We start from the raw sequence: 19,017 nt of genomic DNA on the forward strand, positions 1-19,017 counted from the left end.
CTCCTGAACACTATGTGTTGCAATTAAAAGTGTGTGAACTAGTTATCAAGCCAGCAAAGACGTCTAAACTGTTAAAATTACAGTTAGCTGCAAGCAATGGTTTAGTTGAAATTGTTAAAGATAAATGGAATGGGTAAAATACTGTACTAAAAATAATGGATTAAGTCAAAATATTTAACTAAAAGAAATTATTAGTTGCAATTGCTAAAAGTAAACGGAAGTTAGCCATAAGTAACAGTCAAACAGTTGAAATAGTTAGCTAAAAGTAACATATACAGTTAAAATAGCTCGCTTAAAGTAACAAATAACGGTTTCAATAGTTAGCCTAAAGTAAGATTATTAAAATAGATGGATTGAAGTAACAGATGAATGGTTGAAATAGTTAGCTTAAAGAAATAGCTGTAATGTAATTTAATGTAATGGAAAATGTTAAAATACCTAAAAGTGATGGATAATGAAATGGTTCCCTAAAAAAATTACAACAAATGGCTGTTACATTAATATTTTGGCCTTTGCATAAGAAACAGAGACGCCACTCAGGATAAAATGGTGTCCTCTTCAAAGTTAAAAGCCCATTTTTGTCCCCGTTGGTAGCATCACTTGTACTATTTTGTGATCTGAATGACTGCTTACCCAAAGCATTAAAAAAAGCAGTCAACGTATTTTTTTCAAAACCCTGATTATTCAGTGTGGCAATAGAGGAAACCCACTGACTGAAAATCTGTTTATGTCAAGTTACAGAGGGATATGACATCAACTTACACCAACTCATCTGTGATGGCCATTAACTGCTGAAGCCTAATCCTATTTCAACTAGCGTGTAATCACAACATACAGCTAGAGGATGCCCAATCACAATGTGTCTACATTGATAAGACCACTTTCAGCTGGGAGAAGAGCATCAAACATGCCAGATAAGAACTAAACATGCTGTCACTCAGCCAAAGCTCCTAACAAATATCGGTTTCCAGTGAAGGACAACAAACCAAAAAAGTGCCATGTAACATTGACACAAATGATGCTTTCAACTGCAAAAATGACTCCTTTTATAGTAAAAACTGCTGTCAGGAAAGATTTCTGCTCTAACATGCAGGCTAATGGAACAGTAAATATCGGAGACTCTGAAAGCTTTTTAAGCAACGCACAGATTAGCCTGCTTATCTTCTGCTACCCAAACAGTGCTAGAATGCCTACATGATTGAACATGCCATAAATATGGTCTTCATTAAACTGAGCAACGTGTTGGAACTTTAACCTAAACAGGACATGCTTTTAAAGCTTTCTTTACAAAAAGGCAGTGGGGTTTCTTCAGCTGGCCCCCCCCACCCGCGTCCTTGCAATGCCACTAAAATGACAGTCGGGCAGTGTAAGGTGGCTGGGGAAGGTGGGGAAGCGCACTTCAAAGCCGGCCATTTCATCTTCAGCAAGGATGTCTGCCTCAAGTGGAGCATGAGAGAAAAAAAAAAAATGGGGAAAAAAGAAAATCAATTCTCTTATCAGCCTTCATATCGTGTATGTGCTACTCTTTGTGACAGTGCATACAAGCCAGCACCTGAACTCTGCCCCAAATAACGGTTGGCGGTAATTTGAGAATATATTCGTAGTTTTCAGACATTTGAAGTTAAAAACCGTGTATGTAAATTACTATGCATCGGTTTCAGTTATCTCCAATGCCGTGCATGTATTAATCGAAAAGTGTAGAAACATGACCACCACCATGAATACCAAACAGTCATCCATCACTGGAACAAAAAACTGTTCTTAAAACATAAGCGATAATGTCAATTCACAAAGAACAAAAAAATAAACGCTTATGAACGATAGGTATTGCACAGACTAGAACAAGGAAAATTCAGCGTTTGAATTCAGGTACATCAAAGCAATAGTTTGACGTTTTATGAAATGGACTCACTTGGTTGCCAAAGGTTAGATGAGAAGATTGATGCCTCACTTCTGCCAAACAGTTTGCTATGCTTAGCATAAAGAGTAGAAGGAAAGGGAGACCGCTTCAACCAAAAAGGTAAAAAAATTAACTCCTTTTCCTACAAAAAAGAAAATGGAAAAATCTTAATTTATGGTTTTACAAGGAGGTTAAGTGGACTTTGATACCTTGGCCAGGACAACAAGACTCCAGTGATCTTTAAATGTTCTCGTAGATCCATTTTCTTGAGAGCAAAGCATTTAGATTAATTAAATACAATTATAATGGGTGTACTCTCTGCTTAGAGTTGGAAAAAAAGTAAGAATTTGAATTTAACAAGACAGAATAGTGAGGAAATTATGAACAGTTACATATTAAATAAAAAAATAAAAACTTTTAGAAGAATGATGGCATCCATTCACAAAGCTGCATTGCCCTTCAACTTATTTATTGATGTACTGAACATGGAAAAAATCCAAAGTATCCAAACACAAAGTAAATAACATGTACATCCTTTTAAATACTCAAAAGATATTCTATTCCAAAAATGCTGTGAACCAAGTCAGACTATACAACTTCAAATAAATAATTATTCTTATATTAAGAATTGAGATAAGAGGGGTGGGAGGGGCCATTTCTTCATGCCAGACCATCAGCACAATTTCTCAAGACCAAATCATCATGAAGAAGTTACAAAAAGAAAGTTATTTTCAACAATGACTGGTCAGGCATGAGAAACGTAGTCTCTACCCCACAGCAGCAAGTATCACAACTCATCTAGACTTAAATTTAACTTTTACAAGTAACACAAAGAAGGAATAGATAAACAAGAAAAAGCAGTTGCAAAGATAATTATACAATGCATAGCACACTGCTCATTTAAGGGGAAGCATGACTAGTAATTGGTTTAAATACCAAGCAGGATGCATGTGCAGTATTCAGTGCATCTAAGGCTCGACTAGCCTCCATTTGTTTGTTCAAGATTACCGAGATGTTGTTTGACAAACACTCGCTATCGTTAATGGAACTGCTTCACTGACCTTACCCCAAAGTGAATAAAGCAATATACACCTTTTTACGATTTTAAAGACAGGTTATATGCATTACGTATATATATATATATATATGAGTATGAAAAAAAAACTAATCAAATAGCTTCAAAACTGTGGTTTATATCCATTCTTTACCACATAAATATATATCTATAATTTTCATATATTTAAAAAAAAAAAACAAACATGTCTAGAGTTTAATACCTTTTTTTTTTACGAAGCAAGACTATCTACAGACCAAACAACCAACAAATTTGATGCACTGTAATGCTAGTCCATGGGACAACAAATCAAGGATTTCAACTGAAGGTAAACTAAAATATAAAGGTTAATATCCAAATTAAAAATACCTTACATACTCAATAAAAGAAAAACGATATATATAATATCACACTTTCCGATGAAGTCCAAACTAGAAACAAAAGAAGTCTGCCAAATACTCAACATAAAAAAGGACTTATTTACATAGCTCAAAGCTCAGGAGTAATCCGTTCTATTCTTCAGACTAGTTTTTCTTAAGCTGCTGCCTTCATTGGCTTGTCCTCAATCCTTCATACAAAGTATGTAAAAACCCTTATTGGTCGATATTAAGACAAAATCAGTCTAATGATAGATCGTAGGTACACCACAAAACACCATAAGCTCTGTCTGAAGGGAATCCTTTAGGAAGAACTGATTTTTATCCCCCATTTACATTTTAAGATATCTCCACGTTATAATTTTGCATGCACTGTTTGCGAATAAACCTTTGTATTTTTGTCCGTTTCCAAATCATCAAAAAGCGAGTTGCTAGTCATAACAACCAGGATGACGGGGAACCCACAGATGATTTTACAAACGAAACCAGCACTGCCATTGATTCTAGAATCTAAAGATAATACAAAGATCTCAAAAGGTATCTTTTACATCATAAATCTCCCCCAGAAATTTCAACCGCTGCAAACTTTCCTGTAAAGTTCAAAAGCTCACAAGGTGTCATATGAAGATATTTCTCAAAGTATCCAAGTCAAAATATTTTGTTCCAGGTCCTGTAAAAAGTTTCTCCAAATTTTTCTTTTTATAAAAATAGATGCTTTTTAAACCCACATCAAAGAGGTTCTTAGCTCTTTGGCAAGGTACTGCTTTAAGAATTTTTTTTTGTCTTTTATCCATTAAGTTTACAATAAGCAACATTATGCAGCCAACCAATAACCAACTCATAATACAATAAACTGAATGCTTACAAAATCAACAAAAATAGTTGCAAATAGTTCAAAATAAGTACTCGCTAACCACTGAAGGCATAACGCACCTAAGGCAAATCAGGACACAGAAAAATACAAAGAAAATCACTACACATAACCTTACAAGACTTACTTTTTCAAAGCAGATGTGCAACAAAATGACAAAACCTATAGTACCGTTATAGATGGTCCATCTGTAAAGACAGCAAGATAATTCAACATCACAGGCAATAGAACCTGCAGTATTTTTTCTGTTTTAAAGTATATTGAGAAGATTCAAAGCGTAGCAATGGAAAAAAAATAAAAATAAAAAAAAAATAAAAATCACATTGTTGGACACTAAGTTTTGTTTTTCTTCGTAACACATTTACAAAGCTGTTTTTACTAATGTAGAAAGTTACGGTCAATGCGCTTCCATTTTCTGTTTCCATTTTCTGCTGAGTTTTCTAGAAACATTCTCAGTGGGTATTAGGCTTTGTGTGTTTTGTTGGTTTTGAACGAGACTTGCAGCACTCTGTCCCCGAGGCGGTATCCATTCAAGCTGGCGATGGCCACGGCTGCCTCATCGTAGTTGGTCATGGTGACAAAACCAAATCCTTTGCACTTGTTTGTGTTGAAGTCGCGAATAACCTTGACATTTGTGACGGCACCAAACGGCCCAAACATCTGCCAAAGGATGCTCTCATCTGCATCTGGAGCCAAGTTGTAGACAAAGATACACCAGCCAGTGCCTGCGTGCCCTGGGATGTTGATGCCAGCCAAGCTGGTCACCCCTTCAATGGCCATGGGGGAGAACCTGCTGTAAAAGACAAAAAATAACATGGTTTAAGGCAAGAGCCAAAATGAGGACAAAATGGGCCTTTTAGAAGATGAGATTGTGCCAACAAGCATAACAGAATCTGACGAGTCTCTACAGAGATCAGCACTAGCCATGCTTCATTCTGAGCAGTGTTTACATTGCTTCTACAGTCAGTGTTAACACCTCCTTTGTATTAAAAATCATTAGATGTTAGTTATTTTTTTAATGATCAACTTTTTTTATATTTTTGAACATACAAACAATTGAACAAAAGTTATTTTTTACAAGTAAATATTTTTCTTCAGCTGGACAATAAGTTAAAAAGTCAACCTGGTCAAAGAAAAAAAGGTGAGCAGTCATTCTGACTAAAACATGCATGCACACCATCTCTCATATGAGAGTTGAGATTATAAAGCCAGCATAACACTTGTTAAAAACTGTTGCTGATTTTTGAGCTCATGTACCTTTAAAGAAAGGATCACAGACTTATTTACTCAAAAACAGTTAAATAAGTACCATATTAAAGTTAGAGTCTGCGCCAAGACTGTAATGAAAAGGCGCGCAAGAGCCCTAGCTTTTGGTAAATGTGGTTTTGCAGTTTGAAAAAACAAAATTCAAAGTGCATGAAAAGCCCATGAATTATTGCAGCAGGTGTCACATAAGATTAGCTGCTCCAGTTGGCCTCTCAGGGAACATCCACCATGACAGGTATGCTCCCAGCATCAAGGACACGCAGAGAGATTTGGGAACGAAGACGTCAGCCAATGAGCAGGGCAGAAGAGAAATCACAAGTCTATTGTCGCCAGTGACAGGCCTTTGAGTTTTCAGGGGATTGGACTTCAATCATACTTGTGGAAGGCATTCTTATAAAAACGGAACTAAGACAAACTGGTATCCTGGCAAATCCTGAAAGATGTCTGACGCAACAAAGTTTAAAACAGGACAGGGGTGTCCATAATAGATCAAGGTAAAAATATGGAGCTCAAAATACAAGTATGCAATTATGTGCAATAGCAAGTAAGACTTTGTAAAATTCTGTCCTTTGTTATATAGGCAAGCAGTGTAGTCTTTAATCTAGACATGTGACATTATGTCAAGATTAAAGCACTTCACTGCATCACTGTCACTGACCTTATCCTATACAGTCACTAACCTTATTTTAGAGACATCAAGTAATTATCAGTCAAAATCAAGTTTAAAGCACAAATCACTGAACTTGCTCAAATTTAACTTACAGAACTTTACATAAGTGATTAAAGTGTATGTTGCAGAGTCCAGCTAATATGACAGAAGGCCATAATAATAGCCACCAATCAGATAAACCGTATCAGCTTTAATGTTAGGAAGGTATGCTTGAGGTCATTAACAAATGGGTAATATAAGTTTGTAGTATGAGTTTAGTAATTACGATGGGTTCAATGTAGGAGAAGTGAGCCAATGGGGATTAAGATATAACTGGTAAACCAATTTCACATGATTACTAATACTTAAACTGAAAGTGTGCTGATGTATATCAGCAGAACATATTTATCCCCCAAATCAGCGTCATCCCCTAGAATCCAGTATCCAGCTCTACTGTACTGTGGCAGAGGGAAAGTGATTGTTCCAGGTCAGAGGAGCAGGTAGTCTTTAGTAACACCCATCACTGGTCTCTTCTAGGAGCATATGTGGCTCTGGTCCTCCCTTTCCTACTCGTAACATACACAAGTCTACCTTTCTGCATCTTGCACACATGCTAAATATTTACATTATCACTCACTGTTAAGCGACAGCCTAATTCATTCACACCGACTGCATTATGTATATGTCTGAGAGGGCAGCACTAATTCATGCACACAAAAGCTTTTAGATCAGTGTTACCTTATGCAGTGTTAAATACCTACGCAATGTTGCCAAGAGCTCATGCAGGGAAAAATAAACATAATAGGAAAGGTATCTCATCATCTCCCTCATGTTAGGTCTGAATTTCCCTCAGGATTAATTATGGCAGGCTATGAAATCTAAAAATGAAAATCAATTTACCTTTTGACTCCATAGGCCATGTTCAGCAGATTGTCCAACCTAACACACACACACACACACACACACACAAACACACACACACACACACTTTAATGAGGTTGATGATGCATTTTGACAGGATGACAGAGATGAGTAATATCTCTGATAAAAGTTTGTTCCATTCAAGTGAATCTAATACCATCATTAACCTTGTTAATCAAAATTCAACCTATACAATACAGCCAACCAGAAAAATTCTGTTCATATAGAAAGCTCAGGTTATGTTAAAAATACTGCGGCTTTCACAGCATTCTATATAAAAAGATAACATTTCCACAAATTGTGATTTTTGTGAGGTCAATCAGTGGAATGAAGAGCAAATTTATGGATTCATTTTCACATATATGGCCACTAAGTAGGCTAACTGACAAAATCTTTCAGACCATCTATTGATATATTCAGAGTATTGCTCATCTCATTTTCATATTTGTCAAAATCAGCTCAAACCCAATTGTGTGAAAGGCCTACATCTGCAACAGGAGGAACACAGCAAAGTTGGAAATGTGAATATGGGGAAGAACTATAATTCTGTCCAGAGTATTGCGCTCCAACACAGAATATTTAATAAAGAAAGAAATACTGCTGTGAGACAATTTAAATGCTAATTTCAAATAGCCTCAGAGGGTCAACAGACTCAAAAGCACTAGCAGTATTAACCATACTTGGGTCTAATCAGATTTTTTTTGGTGTGCCCCTTTTACCTGAAGCGTTGTGCCTGCTGTGCGAGGGGTCCTGGGTACCTTCGATTGGGTGACTGATACAGCTGGGACAGCAGTGCCTGGCTGGTCTTCTGGCTCGGGTTATTTGCAAACTTGACTGTAATGGGTTCAGTGGCACCAGGCGGCTTCTGACAGTTAAGACCCTTGATGGCCTCCTCAGCCTCAACTCGCCGATCAAAACGAATGAAGCCAACCCCTCTGGAAACACCTGAGGAGTGCAAATTAACATAAGATTTAGTCATATGCTAAGTTTCTCTTGACAGCCATGAAAACATTTGGTAATGAATCAACTTCACTGTCACAGCCTAAACAGTAATTTAGGGGACACATATCCAAGTTTATTGGGGTTGATTTACACCTTACAAATTAATCATAATTTTTTTGCCATTACGTTATCTCATCATGACAGTTGTGCATTACCACGAACGGAACAAATAAAATAAAAAAATGTTTACCACAACCTTCTGAAAAGAAAAAAAAAATGGGGCATTTCTGCTGTGAGGATGCATCACTGCCCTGCAATACTACAGAGTTTTGCATCAATAGAAGTGCGAATACTTCTAATAGCTAAAAATCTGAATAATACAAATGATGGAAGAGATTGCTGTAGCAGGCATTAAATTCCCAATTAGCAAAATTTGAGGTATATGAACAACTTTAAATACATTTCTATACAGAAAGGTAGATTAGCATTATAAGGAAATATGATCCACATCTAAAAATAGTGCAAATACCGAAACACATACAAGAGGCAGAAGCACAAACATTAGTAGTGACCCATTCCAAATCAAGAAAAGCTGCAAATACCAAAAGAACAAGAGAAATGTGCAGAAAGAGAATACACATGGGGAGGTGAATAAGCAAACTTGTTTTGACTGAGCACCAGCAACAATACAAAGCCTTCCAATCATTGGACATTTGTGAGCAGCATGGAGACCAAGACCGAAGATCGTGACATGCACAGACGTCCCAAGAAGACAGAAAGGGGTGGGGGAAAAAAAATGAAGAAACAATTTTGTTGGCTGAACAGCACTGAAACTCAAACTTTACAGACCACTATATTAGTACCATTACATTAACTGCTGGTTGTAATTTCTGTGCGAAGTGAAGCATCATTATCTACCTACTACATTATTAGTTAGCTAGCAAACCCCACCAGTTCAGAAACCTTTAAGTAACAGATCTAATAAGTTAATTTAAGCATTATTCTTTGGGACAGCCATGCATGTCTTTTTGCTCTTGGTCTTGTTTCTTCCTGCTGACTGCCAATCAGCCTTGAGCTTCAGTATCTTTGCCAAATCAAAAAAGGTCCATCACTCCAGTACCCCATGTTGCTTGAGTACTACTTCTTGCTGCACATTGTGATTGATTTGTTTCGTGTTAAATAAGTGCATTTTTTCTGTTATGGTACAGTATGCGTTTGGACATTTTTGTATGCATTGCAGTGTTTGGAATTTATTCTGCAATGTTTGTGCTTACATTCTTGTATGAGTTTTGTCCTTAAAAGCCACGCATTAAACAGGCATCAGAAAGCATGAGTACCTTTGTATAATGCGTCTGTCTGTTAGTTTGTGACCAATAGCATGCTGCTTTCTGGGTTTCCCTTTTTCTTACAGTTGGATCACAGACCGTTCCATTAATACTAAAGTAAAACTGAAAGTGACTTCTCCAGATAAAAAGTGGATGTTTGAAAAATAAAGATAATCATAATGCACACCTAAAAGGAATGTCTTATGTTTCAGCAGGACACAGGCACAGAACCATTGGGAAAGGTCTCAGTGAGAGATTTTGTTTAGTGTTTCATAATGGTTCTGCTTCCTTATGACAGTTGAGAACTAGAGAATATAACTGCTCTAAATGCATTTAATTTCTTGCATGTACTGTACACCCTAGGGATGGAAAGAGAAGAAAAAGCAAGAGAAAGTAAGTGCAGGCAGAACAGAGATTGGAGGGGAAAAGAAATTATGAAGCACTGAGTCCTGCTACTTGACACCCATTTCGCATTCTATCCATCTATGCATATTTCGGAACACCTCTAGTGGAAAATTGCATTTTTGGGGACCTCATACCACCACCATCACCTCTGATAGATTTCTCAGGCCTGACTATCATATTGTTAGGCAGTCACTGGGGAAAGGAGGGGAAGAACAGTAAGAAAATGGACAAAAAGAAAGCTGCCATGTCCTACTCACCAGTCACCTGGTCCACCAGAATGCGTGAGGTAATGATGCGTCCATACTGAGAGAAGAGCTGCTCCAGTTCTTTCTGAGTCATGGTTTTTGGCAAGCCACTGACATACAAATTTGCGTCTCTGATGGAGGCGGAGCTTGGACGCGCATAGGAAACCTACAGACGGAGACAGTTCACATGACCATTAATTACCACCTGTTTTAGCACATGCAGTGAACTCTCAAACCTCCAATATTTGTTTGTTAGTTGTTTGCCTCCAGAGAATGCAAACAACTAATAATTAACCGGACTAAGTTTTACTTAAATATACTCATGCTATAGAGCTTGCATCACTTTGTATGTGACACATTGCATTCAATTACTAATGTGAAAGCAAAAATGCTTAGTTAAAATGTTTGTACAATACTTTGTGTAATTTAAAAACCGCGGGGTTTATTAGGTAACAAATAAAAATGCTGATACTATTTCAGTATATTTATAAATGCATTGAATTTCTCAATTTTTTTTCAAACAATTGCTATTGGTTGCATTTCTAATAGAAGCACTCAGTTTCTGTTTTCCACTAAACTAGTGCAGTGCCCATTTAAAACGTGCCTGTATGTAACAGGCCAATTGCTTGTCCTGTGGAATTGCTGCTTGTAGCTTTCTCCAGAACCACTGTACACCAAGATAACTTACAGAAGGACCCCAAAGCACTTATATGCAACTTCACTGTATACTACTGATCGTGTACTTTTAGGAAAACATTGTAATACTACATTTAACCGACGGAGAAATGTTACAGATTCAGATTTTACTCACAAGAAGACAAAATTAAGTAATCACAAACATTTGCCTCATATACTCATGGCGGTGCGCCACGTGCCACCCTTCCGGCCCGTTATGAGAGCCAATCAGCAAAAATCAGCATTAATCAACAACCAGAACCGGACTGAGTAGAGAGACCGACTCAGCCGGCTAAGGAATATGAGAGAGAGAAAGAGTATGTGTATACGCTTGAGAGAGAGAGAGAGAGAGAGAGAGAGAGAGAGAGAGAGAGAGAAGAAAAGGTAAAAGGCAATCAAAAATAGTGTTTTTGTTTTATCTACATTTTAGTGTTGTCTTTTTCGATGATATTCCATGTTGATATCGCAACAGTCAGCATTTAATGACAGTGGTGCTGTCTCGTCACTATTATTGTTAATGAATTCAACACTTAAGCAGAAGTATTAATTTCCAAACAGGCTTAGGGGCTTGACGGTTATAAAGTACTGTTAAAGTATGGATTTAATTAGCGGAGGCATTTTGCAGACGTAATGTTATTAGTGTGTTAGCAGCACACTTAAACAACCGGACCCGGGGTGAGTCTGAGTGAGACAAAGGAAGACTGCTCTCTTTGCCTGAACAGGCTCCGAGTCGGAAATGACGTTATCTTCTGCCTCATGCTTAGAAGTGGTGAATGTACGGCTCAAAACATTTTTAAAACTATATAGTTTGTTTGATATCTAGTGTTGGCCTTTTTAGTGAGTTTCCTCTTAGCAAAATGTTCTGAGTGAATTTAAGCTGGGCTTTTATTGTGAACAGAAGAGCCAGCGCTGTGGCACTGCTCCCCCCCTCAACCTATATTGTGCGGCCGTTTAGTTTTACCCGCAATTTCCACCAACTGCGTAACGGCTGTGTGTCAGCGCCGCTGCACGTCTGCTCCGTGCTCCACAGTCCTTCAATACCCACCAGATCCGGATTTGTTGCGAATGGCTGCGGCCGTGACTGACAGTTGAAAAAACGAGGACCCACGAGATCTCACGAATTCACATATGATTGATATATCAGGATGTAGTTTCTATAAACAGAACCACAAAACCAACAACAGTTCGACTTCAGGCCTGTCTCTGCCCATTATGACGTTTTCAAGGTTGTAGTGCAGGGAAATATGATCCACTGTGAGCATGGTGTATTTTATTTTGAAAATTAACCGGATGTTGAATTTTGTTTCTGTGCTCTACTTTCTCTCCCACACAATCTCCACTGTGCTGAATTGCTGCGGAGTTCTCTGGCATGAGCTCTCTGAGGGCTGCGGCTCGCCGGAGCTGGGACGCAGTCAGAACGCAGGTGTTCCGCAGTCAGTGAAAATACACATTGACTTTAAAAGGAAACCTATCGACTCCGCCTTCATTCCGGAGCGGATCCGCAGCCATTCCGCAGTTGGTGGAAATTGTGGGTTATTCACTTTATTAATATCAACGCTGTCAAAACTACCCACAAAGCCAAGTGTGAAATAGATTGGTTCTCGATATATTTGAAAGACACACACACACACACACACACACACACACACACACACACACACAAACAGACTGAAAAAACACTGCACGACCATTTAATTCGCACAAATAAAAATAAATAAAAAAAGTGATTCCTGTTCAGTCAGAACAAACCTAAAGAGAACCACACTAATCTGTCCTAGAGCAGACTAAACAATATCATGCTTTATTGGCGCATTAAGGTGGGGCTGGGTGTTATAGATTTAAGGTATAGATACATTTTCAAACGAGACATAAAATTAGACAATACCGTTAATCTCGATATAGCTTCCGTAAAGCCGTGCCTGTGTTCGCATATCCCTCACAAACTCTGCAGCCGCAAAAACACGGGGAAAAACACAGAAGAGAAGGTGGTTACTAGATGTAAATTTAAGTTCAGTTCTATGACTAAAAGTGCGTAAGACCGTGCCTGGATGCTGGCAATAGATCTGACCTTGCACATTTAACCCGTGCCGGAACCGTTCATATGAGTCAGCCGTCCGTCACTCTGTGAACAGATAATCCACTTTGCAGTGGGGATGTCACGACACCAAACATCAAGTACTAGTCGGTACCGATACCACCAAAAGTACACAATACCAAAGTTGATACCCCGCTGTGTAAAAAAGTAAATAAAATACTTCAACATTAATTGCTTTATTTAAACATGGGGGTGGGGCAGTGTCATGTCTTTTTTTTGTTGTTTCAACTTTGTTTTAGAGTTTGAGTGGAGGGGGCAAGGAGAGCGTGAATGTATGTATTCTGGAGAAAACATCAGTGTTCTGGACCCACAGCCCACTGCTCTGAAGCCTAGCATCACAACACAGCCAGCATACATTACCATCTTCCATGAGTTTACCAGTTTTCTGACATCAATGCAAATGTCATTTTCTCCTTGGAAATTTTCGTTCCGTGATGGAATGTCTGTTTTGGCCTGTGTGTTGGTATCAACTGCCCATTCTGACAGCTGGGCCGGGTTACCAGATATACCTGTAAAAAACGCAAACCCAGCGTGCTACAGCTGTAACACAGTCACGGAAGCCGCAAACAAACGGATCAATGGAGAAAGATTCATTCTACCTTCCCTAAAAAAAAAAAAAAAATATAAGTAAATAAACTCCCCATCTTTCTAAACGGTTGCATATCCAGAGACGCGGTAGAATAACTGGTAACTATTGGAGATGCATTTAAAACAAGGAGACAGCTTAGAGCCTAAAAAGGACACAGAGTTGACCAATTTCCTCAAACTGGTAAGCGTTGAGCTTTGTTAATTTATATCATGGCTAACATAGAGGTAGTCATTTTCATTCATTTCAACATTCATGTGCACACAAATTATATAGAGTAACGTTACTCAAGTTAGTTACTCGCAAAAACAGTTTAGACATAGCCGGTGAAGTGATCCTGACTGGTGCCAATGCCACCATGCGAATACAAGCTAACTGCTAACGTAGGATTTCTTACAAACTGGCATGCAACCATAATATGTAATGTACTGATTGTACAGTGTAAAGACTGTACAGACCTCTTATGAAAACATACCAAACTCGTTTGCTGCGTGGTTTCCATACATTTTAAAAAATTTCGGATATTTGACCTTGTTTGACATTTCTGCAATGTGTTTTTTGGGGGCTACTGACTCCATGAAAGTGTATGTTTAGTAAACAAGAGTTGTTTGCCAAGTCAAGTAGTATCTCTTATTTTGAAAGAACTTCGCTTGTGAACGCTCCACGCAGACGTGTTGTCTACAATGGCACTGAAAGGGAGACGAGGACTATGTTTCTCTATCTCAAGTCCGGGAGCTTATGGAACTAATTGTTTTATAAAGATCTGTTGGATTAACAGGAGTGTAACTATGAAAACATTTTAAAGATAATGACTGAAGCAAACAAGAGATTGGAAAAAATTACGAGAGAAGTGGATTATGCGAGAGCCTTCATTATAAACAAAAAGACGAACTACGGGCTGAGGAAAGAATCTGCCAGAGAGCACTCAGAACTGAGATCTGATGTTACAACTACTTAGAGGGACAGTGGCGAAAAAACATTGTGATTGATGGAGTACACGAGTCAAGTAATGAGAGCTAGACAGAAACCGAGACAAAAGTACGTGAACTCCTCTCAGATAAGCTGCAGAACTCAGGGATCGAGTTGAAACATGTTCACAGAACCGGACGGCCTGGGGCACAGAAGCACACTACTAGATCCAGAGCGATTGTTGCCCAGTTCCTTAAATTCAAGGACAAAACTGCTGTCACGGAAAGCGCAAAGAACCTAAAAGGATCAAATGTATTAATCAACGAATACTATCCGGAAGAAGTTGGCCAAAAACGCAAGGAGCTTTTACCGGAGCTGAAAGCCGCATGGGAGCGTGGAGATGTCCGCCCAGCCTTCCAAAGAAAAGAAACCCACAGACGGACCCAGCAGTTCATAAAGTTAGTCCATATGTACCCACTGATTATACACTCACCTAAAGGATTATTAGGAACACCATACTAATACAGTGTTTGACCCCCTTTTGCCTTCAGAACTGCCTTAATTCTTTGTGGCATTGATTCAACAAGGTGCTGGAAGCATCTTTTAGAAATGTTAGCCCATATTGATAGGATAGCATCCCCCCCACCATTACACCACCAGCCAGCACAGTGGTAACAAGGCATGACGGATCCATGTTCTCATTCTGTTTACGCCAAATTCTGACTCTACCATCTGAATGTCTCAACAGAAATCAAGACTCATCAGACCAGGCAACATTTTTCCAGTATTCAACTGTCCAATTTTGGTGAGCTCATGCAAATTGTAGCCTCATTTTTCAATTTTTAGTGGAGATGAGTGGTACCCGGTGGAGTCTTCTGCTGGTGTAGCCCATCCGCCTCAAGGTTGTGTGTGTTGTGGCTTCACAACACACATTTTCGCCCACATGACTGCAGCATACTGGATGTTTTTCCTTTTTCAGACCATTCTTTTTTAAACCCTAGAAATGGTTGTGCGTGAAAATCCCAGTAACTGAGCAGATTGGGAAATACTCAGACCAGCCTGTCTGGCACCAACAACCATGCCACGCTCAGTTGCTTAGATCACCTTTCTTTCCCATTCTGACATTCAGTTTGGAGTTCAGGAGATTGTCTTGACCAGGACCACACCCCTAAATGCATTGAAGCAGCTGCCATGTGATTGGTTGATTAGATAATTGCATTAACAATTAAATTAACAATTAAATTGAACAGGTGTTCCTATAATCTTTTAGGTGAGTGTAGTTGCTGGTTACACAAAATCATCTGAACATGTCTATTAACCAACTACCTAAAGGCTTAGTATTTGCACATATTAACATCTGCAGCCTTAGAAATAAAATGTATGAACTCTCCCTCTTTTTTGCAGTCTAATATGGTTGACGTTCTGGCTGTTTCAGAGACTCATTTGGACTGTTCATTTGAAGATTCAGAGGTGGCTTTGAATTGCTTTTCTGTATACAGAAAGGATAGAAACCGGTTTGGTGGAGGAGTGGCAATTTTTATATGTGACCAGTTTCCAGTAAAAAAAACGCTATGACCTTAACCTACACGACAGTGAGACTATATGGCTTCAGGTGCCACTGCCGCACTTGAAGCCTATTTTGATCCCCTGTTGTTACAGTGCTCCAAGCTCTACAATACAGAACTTTGACTGCTTGTGTGCCATGTTGGATAGGGCTACAGAGGAAACTAGAGAATTGTTATCTACTAGGAGACCTGAATATTGATTGGTTATCTGAGAATTGCCCTCTGAAGAATCGGCTCTTGTCTATGGCTAATACCTCCGGACAATCTCAATTAATATTTCAACAAACAAGAATCGCTGTTAATCATACTGTGGGCACAGTTATGCTAGATTTCAGTGATGCGTTTGATGTGATTGATCAAGATCTCTTGATTGGTAAACTTATTTGTTATAGTTTTAAACACTCAGGTATTTTGTGGTTAAGAAGTTACCTATCCGGTAGATCAGAGAGTATATTACAATGGCACTTTTTCAAACGGGCTGAGTTGCCTTGGGCCTCTTCTTTTTGCTATTTTTACCAATGATCTGCCACTTGCAATTGGGCAAGTAAGTTTGACAATGTATGCTGATGATTCTACCCTCCCTTATGCCGCATCCACATGCTCTGATCTTAGTCAGGTTCTATCTAGCGAGTTCAACATTGCAGTTAATTGGATAAAAACAAACAAACTTGTGCTTAATGCATCAAAACTGTCTGCATGATATTTGGCTCTAAACATAAGTTAGCACATGGGCCTGAAATGAATCTTGAAGTTGCAGGTCAATCTATAAAACAAGTAAATAAAGTTAAGCTTCTAGGACTACGGCTTGATAGTGCATTGTCGTGGTCCAATCACATTGACTATATGGTTTCTAAGATGGGCAGAGCAGTTGCCAACACAAAGAAATGCTCACCATTTCTACCCTCTTTTTTGCTAAGGAAACTTGTTTGCTCTTTAGTTATCTGCCACTTGGATTATTGCTCAGTAATCTGGTCATCTGCTTCAAAAACTCACTTTAATCAAACAAAAATACATTCCTTTCTGTGTTCTCAGATCAATAAAAACTTCACTTGGTCACCCAATCACAAAACTAGCGGTGTTTCTGCCCTGAAGGGATGGCTGACAAAGTGAACGTGAAAGCTCAAGCTCCCTGACCACAGCCAGGCAACTCCCTCGCTTCTCATCCCTGCCGTCCAGTCTTAACTTTACACTTCATTTGATGCTAATATTTGCAAAGTATATTCCTCTACCTCACTGGGGTTTATTTGCACTTCTGACAGAGCAGCTAGAAAATTTTGGGTGTGAGCTCTCTCTCTCTCTCGAACTGAGAAAGCGAGGTGGAGAAAAAGACGTATTCAGTTGGATTCAAGGGAATGAAGCGGTATGGCTCATAACACTATCTTCAACTGTCAATATAATATTTAAATGTTAGTACAGAAATAATCAAGCGCACAAGTAGAAATTTGGTGCAATTCAAACATGAATTTTCTATCACAATATGTATTTTTGCCCACAGACATTTTAATGAGTAACCCTCTGCCCGGTGTGAGAAGGGATCTGGCTAGCTCCTAGTAAGACCACTGTAAAAAATATATCACATTTGATAATCTGGCTCCATCCACAAATCCTGCAGCACTATATGAAGCAAATGAGTTTTTCCACCAGCACATTGACTGCTACGTTGCCTGATGAATGCTAATGGCAGCCACCTCCCTGTAAAGGCATAGAGCAGCGCTACAGCACATGCAACCATAGAAACAGTTCTGCTCTACTTGAGGTTCAGGCAAAGCCGCATGTGCCCAGATTAACAATAGGCTCTCCCTTTCCACCCCACATTTCTCCAGCCTCATTATGCTTTGACTCCAACCCAGAGAGCTAGACAAACTGTCTATCTTGGATTTTTGCAACCAGACATTAACGGTAACTGATTTCTGTAAGTTGAATATGACTGATAGGGTAGCTTATTGGAGATAAGATTCAACATGTCAATGCCCGTTTGTGAAGAAAAAAAAAAAAAAAAAAATTCATGCATGACATTTTACCTTGATGGTTTTGGTCTGAAGTCTCAAGCCATTTAAGGTATTGATGGCTTTTTCTGCATCCTTCGGGTCCACGTAATTCACAAATCCATAGCCTAGGCTCTGCCCTTCAATCACAAGACCAGAAAATACATTTAGTGTCACATTTAATAGAAACTGAAAAGTGACTGCTAAATACAAACACAACAATACAACTAAATATGGACATAACTGCATTTTCTGAATCATTGTGAATGGCATCAATGCAGTTTTACTCAAATGCAAGTGTCAGTAATACTAGGACAAACAGATGAACAGTCAGTCTATTATTTGGCAGAGCATGAAGAACACAGGAGGTCACAGGCCCATTTCCAACATCTATTTGGCTTACAACCTATAGTAAATTATCAAACCAACTCTTTGACCAACATGTCTTAGATTAAAAACGACAAGCAATTGCTCTGCTTTCACACCAACTCATCTCTGACACAGTGCAGTAGCTAAGGCTCAATGTGTTCCCCTCCCTCTACAGTTTATCTCTAAAATGTACAATAGATTGACACCCACTCTTTATGTGCACAGAGGCAATTCAATTTCCTCCACCCACACTGCTGGGTCTCTCTGCAATTCCACTGCCGGTCAAGTTCACCAGCTCAAGCAGCTTCAGCATATTAATACAGTACATAAGCAACTAGGGCTGCAAAAAAAAAAAAAAAAAAAAAAATCGATAAAATCGATAAAATTCTATTACTAAAAAAGTTGGCAACGAATTTAATTATTGATTCGTTGTGTCGCGCAACTATTAGGCAACGTAGTCGCGGAGATTAAAAAAAAAAATTGAGTTGAGCGCAGAGAGGAGCAGAGAGGAGCAGCGCAGAGCGAAAGAAAAGGAAAAAAAGAGCAGAGCGGGGGTAGAGGAAATACGGAGAGAGACCGGAGAGACCCGTAACGTTCTGAAACACTCGGCGGAGGCAGAGAAATCAGTACGACCTAATATAAGTCATCCAAGGTGTGGGAGCATTTCACACTAAATAAATCAAAAACGTGTTAATTGCAAGATAAGCAAAAGCGACACGGCATGGCACGGGCGCACCACGGTGATGAGTCCGCACCTAAAACGTAAACATGTTGGAGTCCGTGATGAGGAGGAAGTTCAACAGCAGGGTAAAGTCACTAGTCACCTACACTATCCTACTTCTGTTCCGTTCTGAAGTGAGGAACGTACCGTCCCTCCA

At 38.9% G+C, this 19,017-nt stretch overlaps 1 protein-coding gene across 4 annotated transcripts in view; it reads right to left on the bottom strand.

Annotated features, from left to right (window-relative positions):
• Positions 1–2,360: 2,360 nt before the first annotated feature.
• Positions 2,361–19,017, bottom strand: part of LOC114545781 (ELAV like neuron-specific RNA binding protein 2) — a 50,738-nt gene continuing 34,081 nt past the window's right edge. For 3 of the 4 annotated variants that reach the window (XM_028564303.1, XM_028564301.1, XM_028564300.1), the window contains 5 exons: positions 17,807–17,910; positions 9,968–10,121; positions 7,758–7,983; positions 7,018–7,056; positions 2,361–4,995 (listed from right to left, as the gene is read on the bottom strand). In XM_028564303.1, the coding sequence (XP_028420104.1) occupies positions 4,665–4,995; positions 7,018–7,056; positions 7,758–7,983; positions 9,968–10,121; positions 17,807–17,910 (854 nt within the window). In that variant the 3' untranslated portion in view covers positions 2,361–4,664. The remainder of the gene's footprint in view (positions 4,996–7,017; positions 7,057–7,757; positions 7,984–9,967; positions 10,122–17,806; positions 17,911–19,017) is intronic. The other variant, XM_028564302.1, reaches the window with a different exon arrangement.

The sequence above is a fragment of the Perca flavescens genome, chromosome 19, assembly GCF_004354835.1.
Source record: "Perca flavescens isolate YP-PL-M2 chromosome 19, PFLA_1.0, whole genome shotgun sequence".
In the NCBI taxonomy this organism is placed as follows: domain Eukaryota; kingdom Metazoa; phylum Chordata; class Actinopteri; order Perciformes; family Percidae; genus Perca; species Perca flavescens.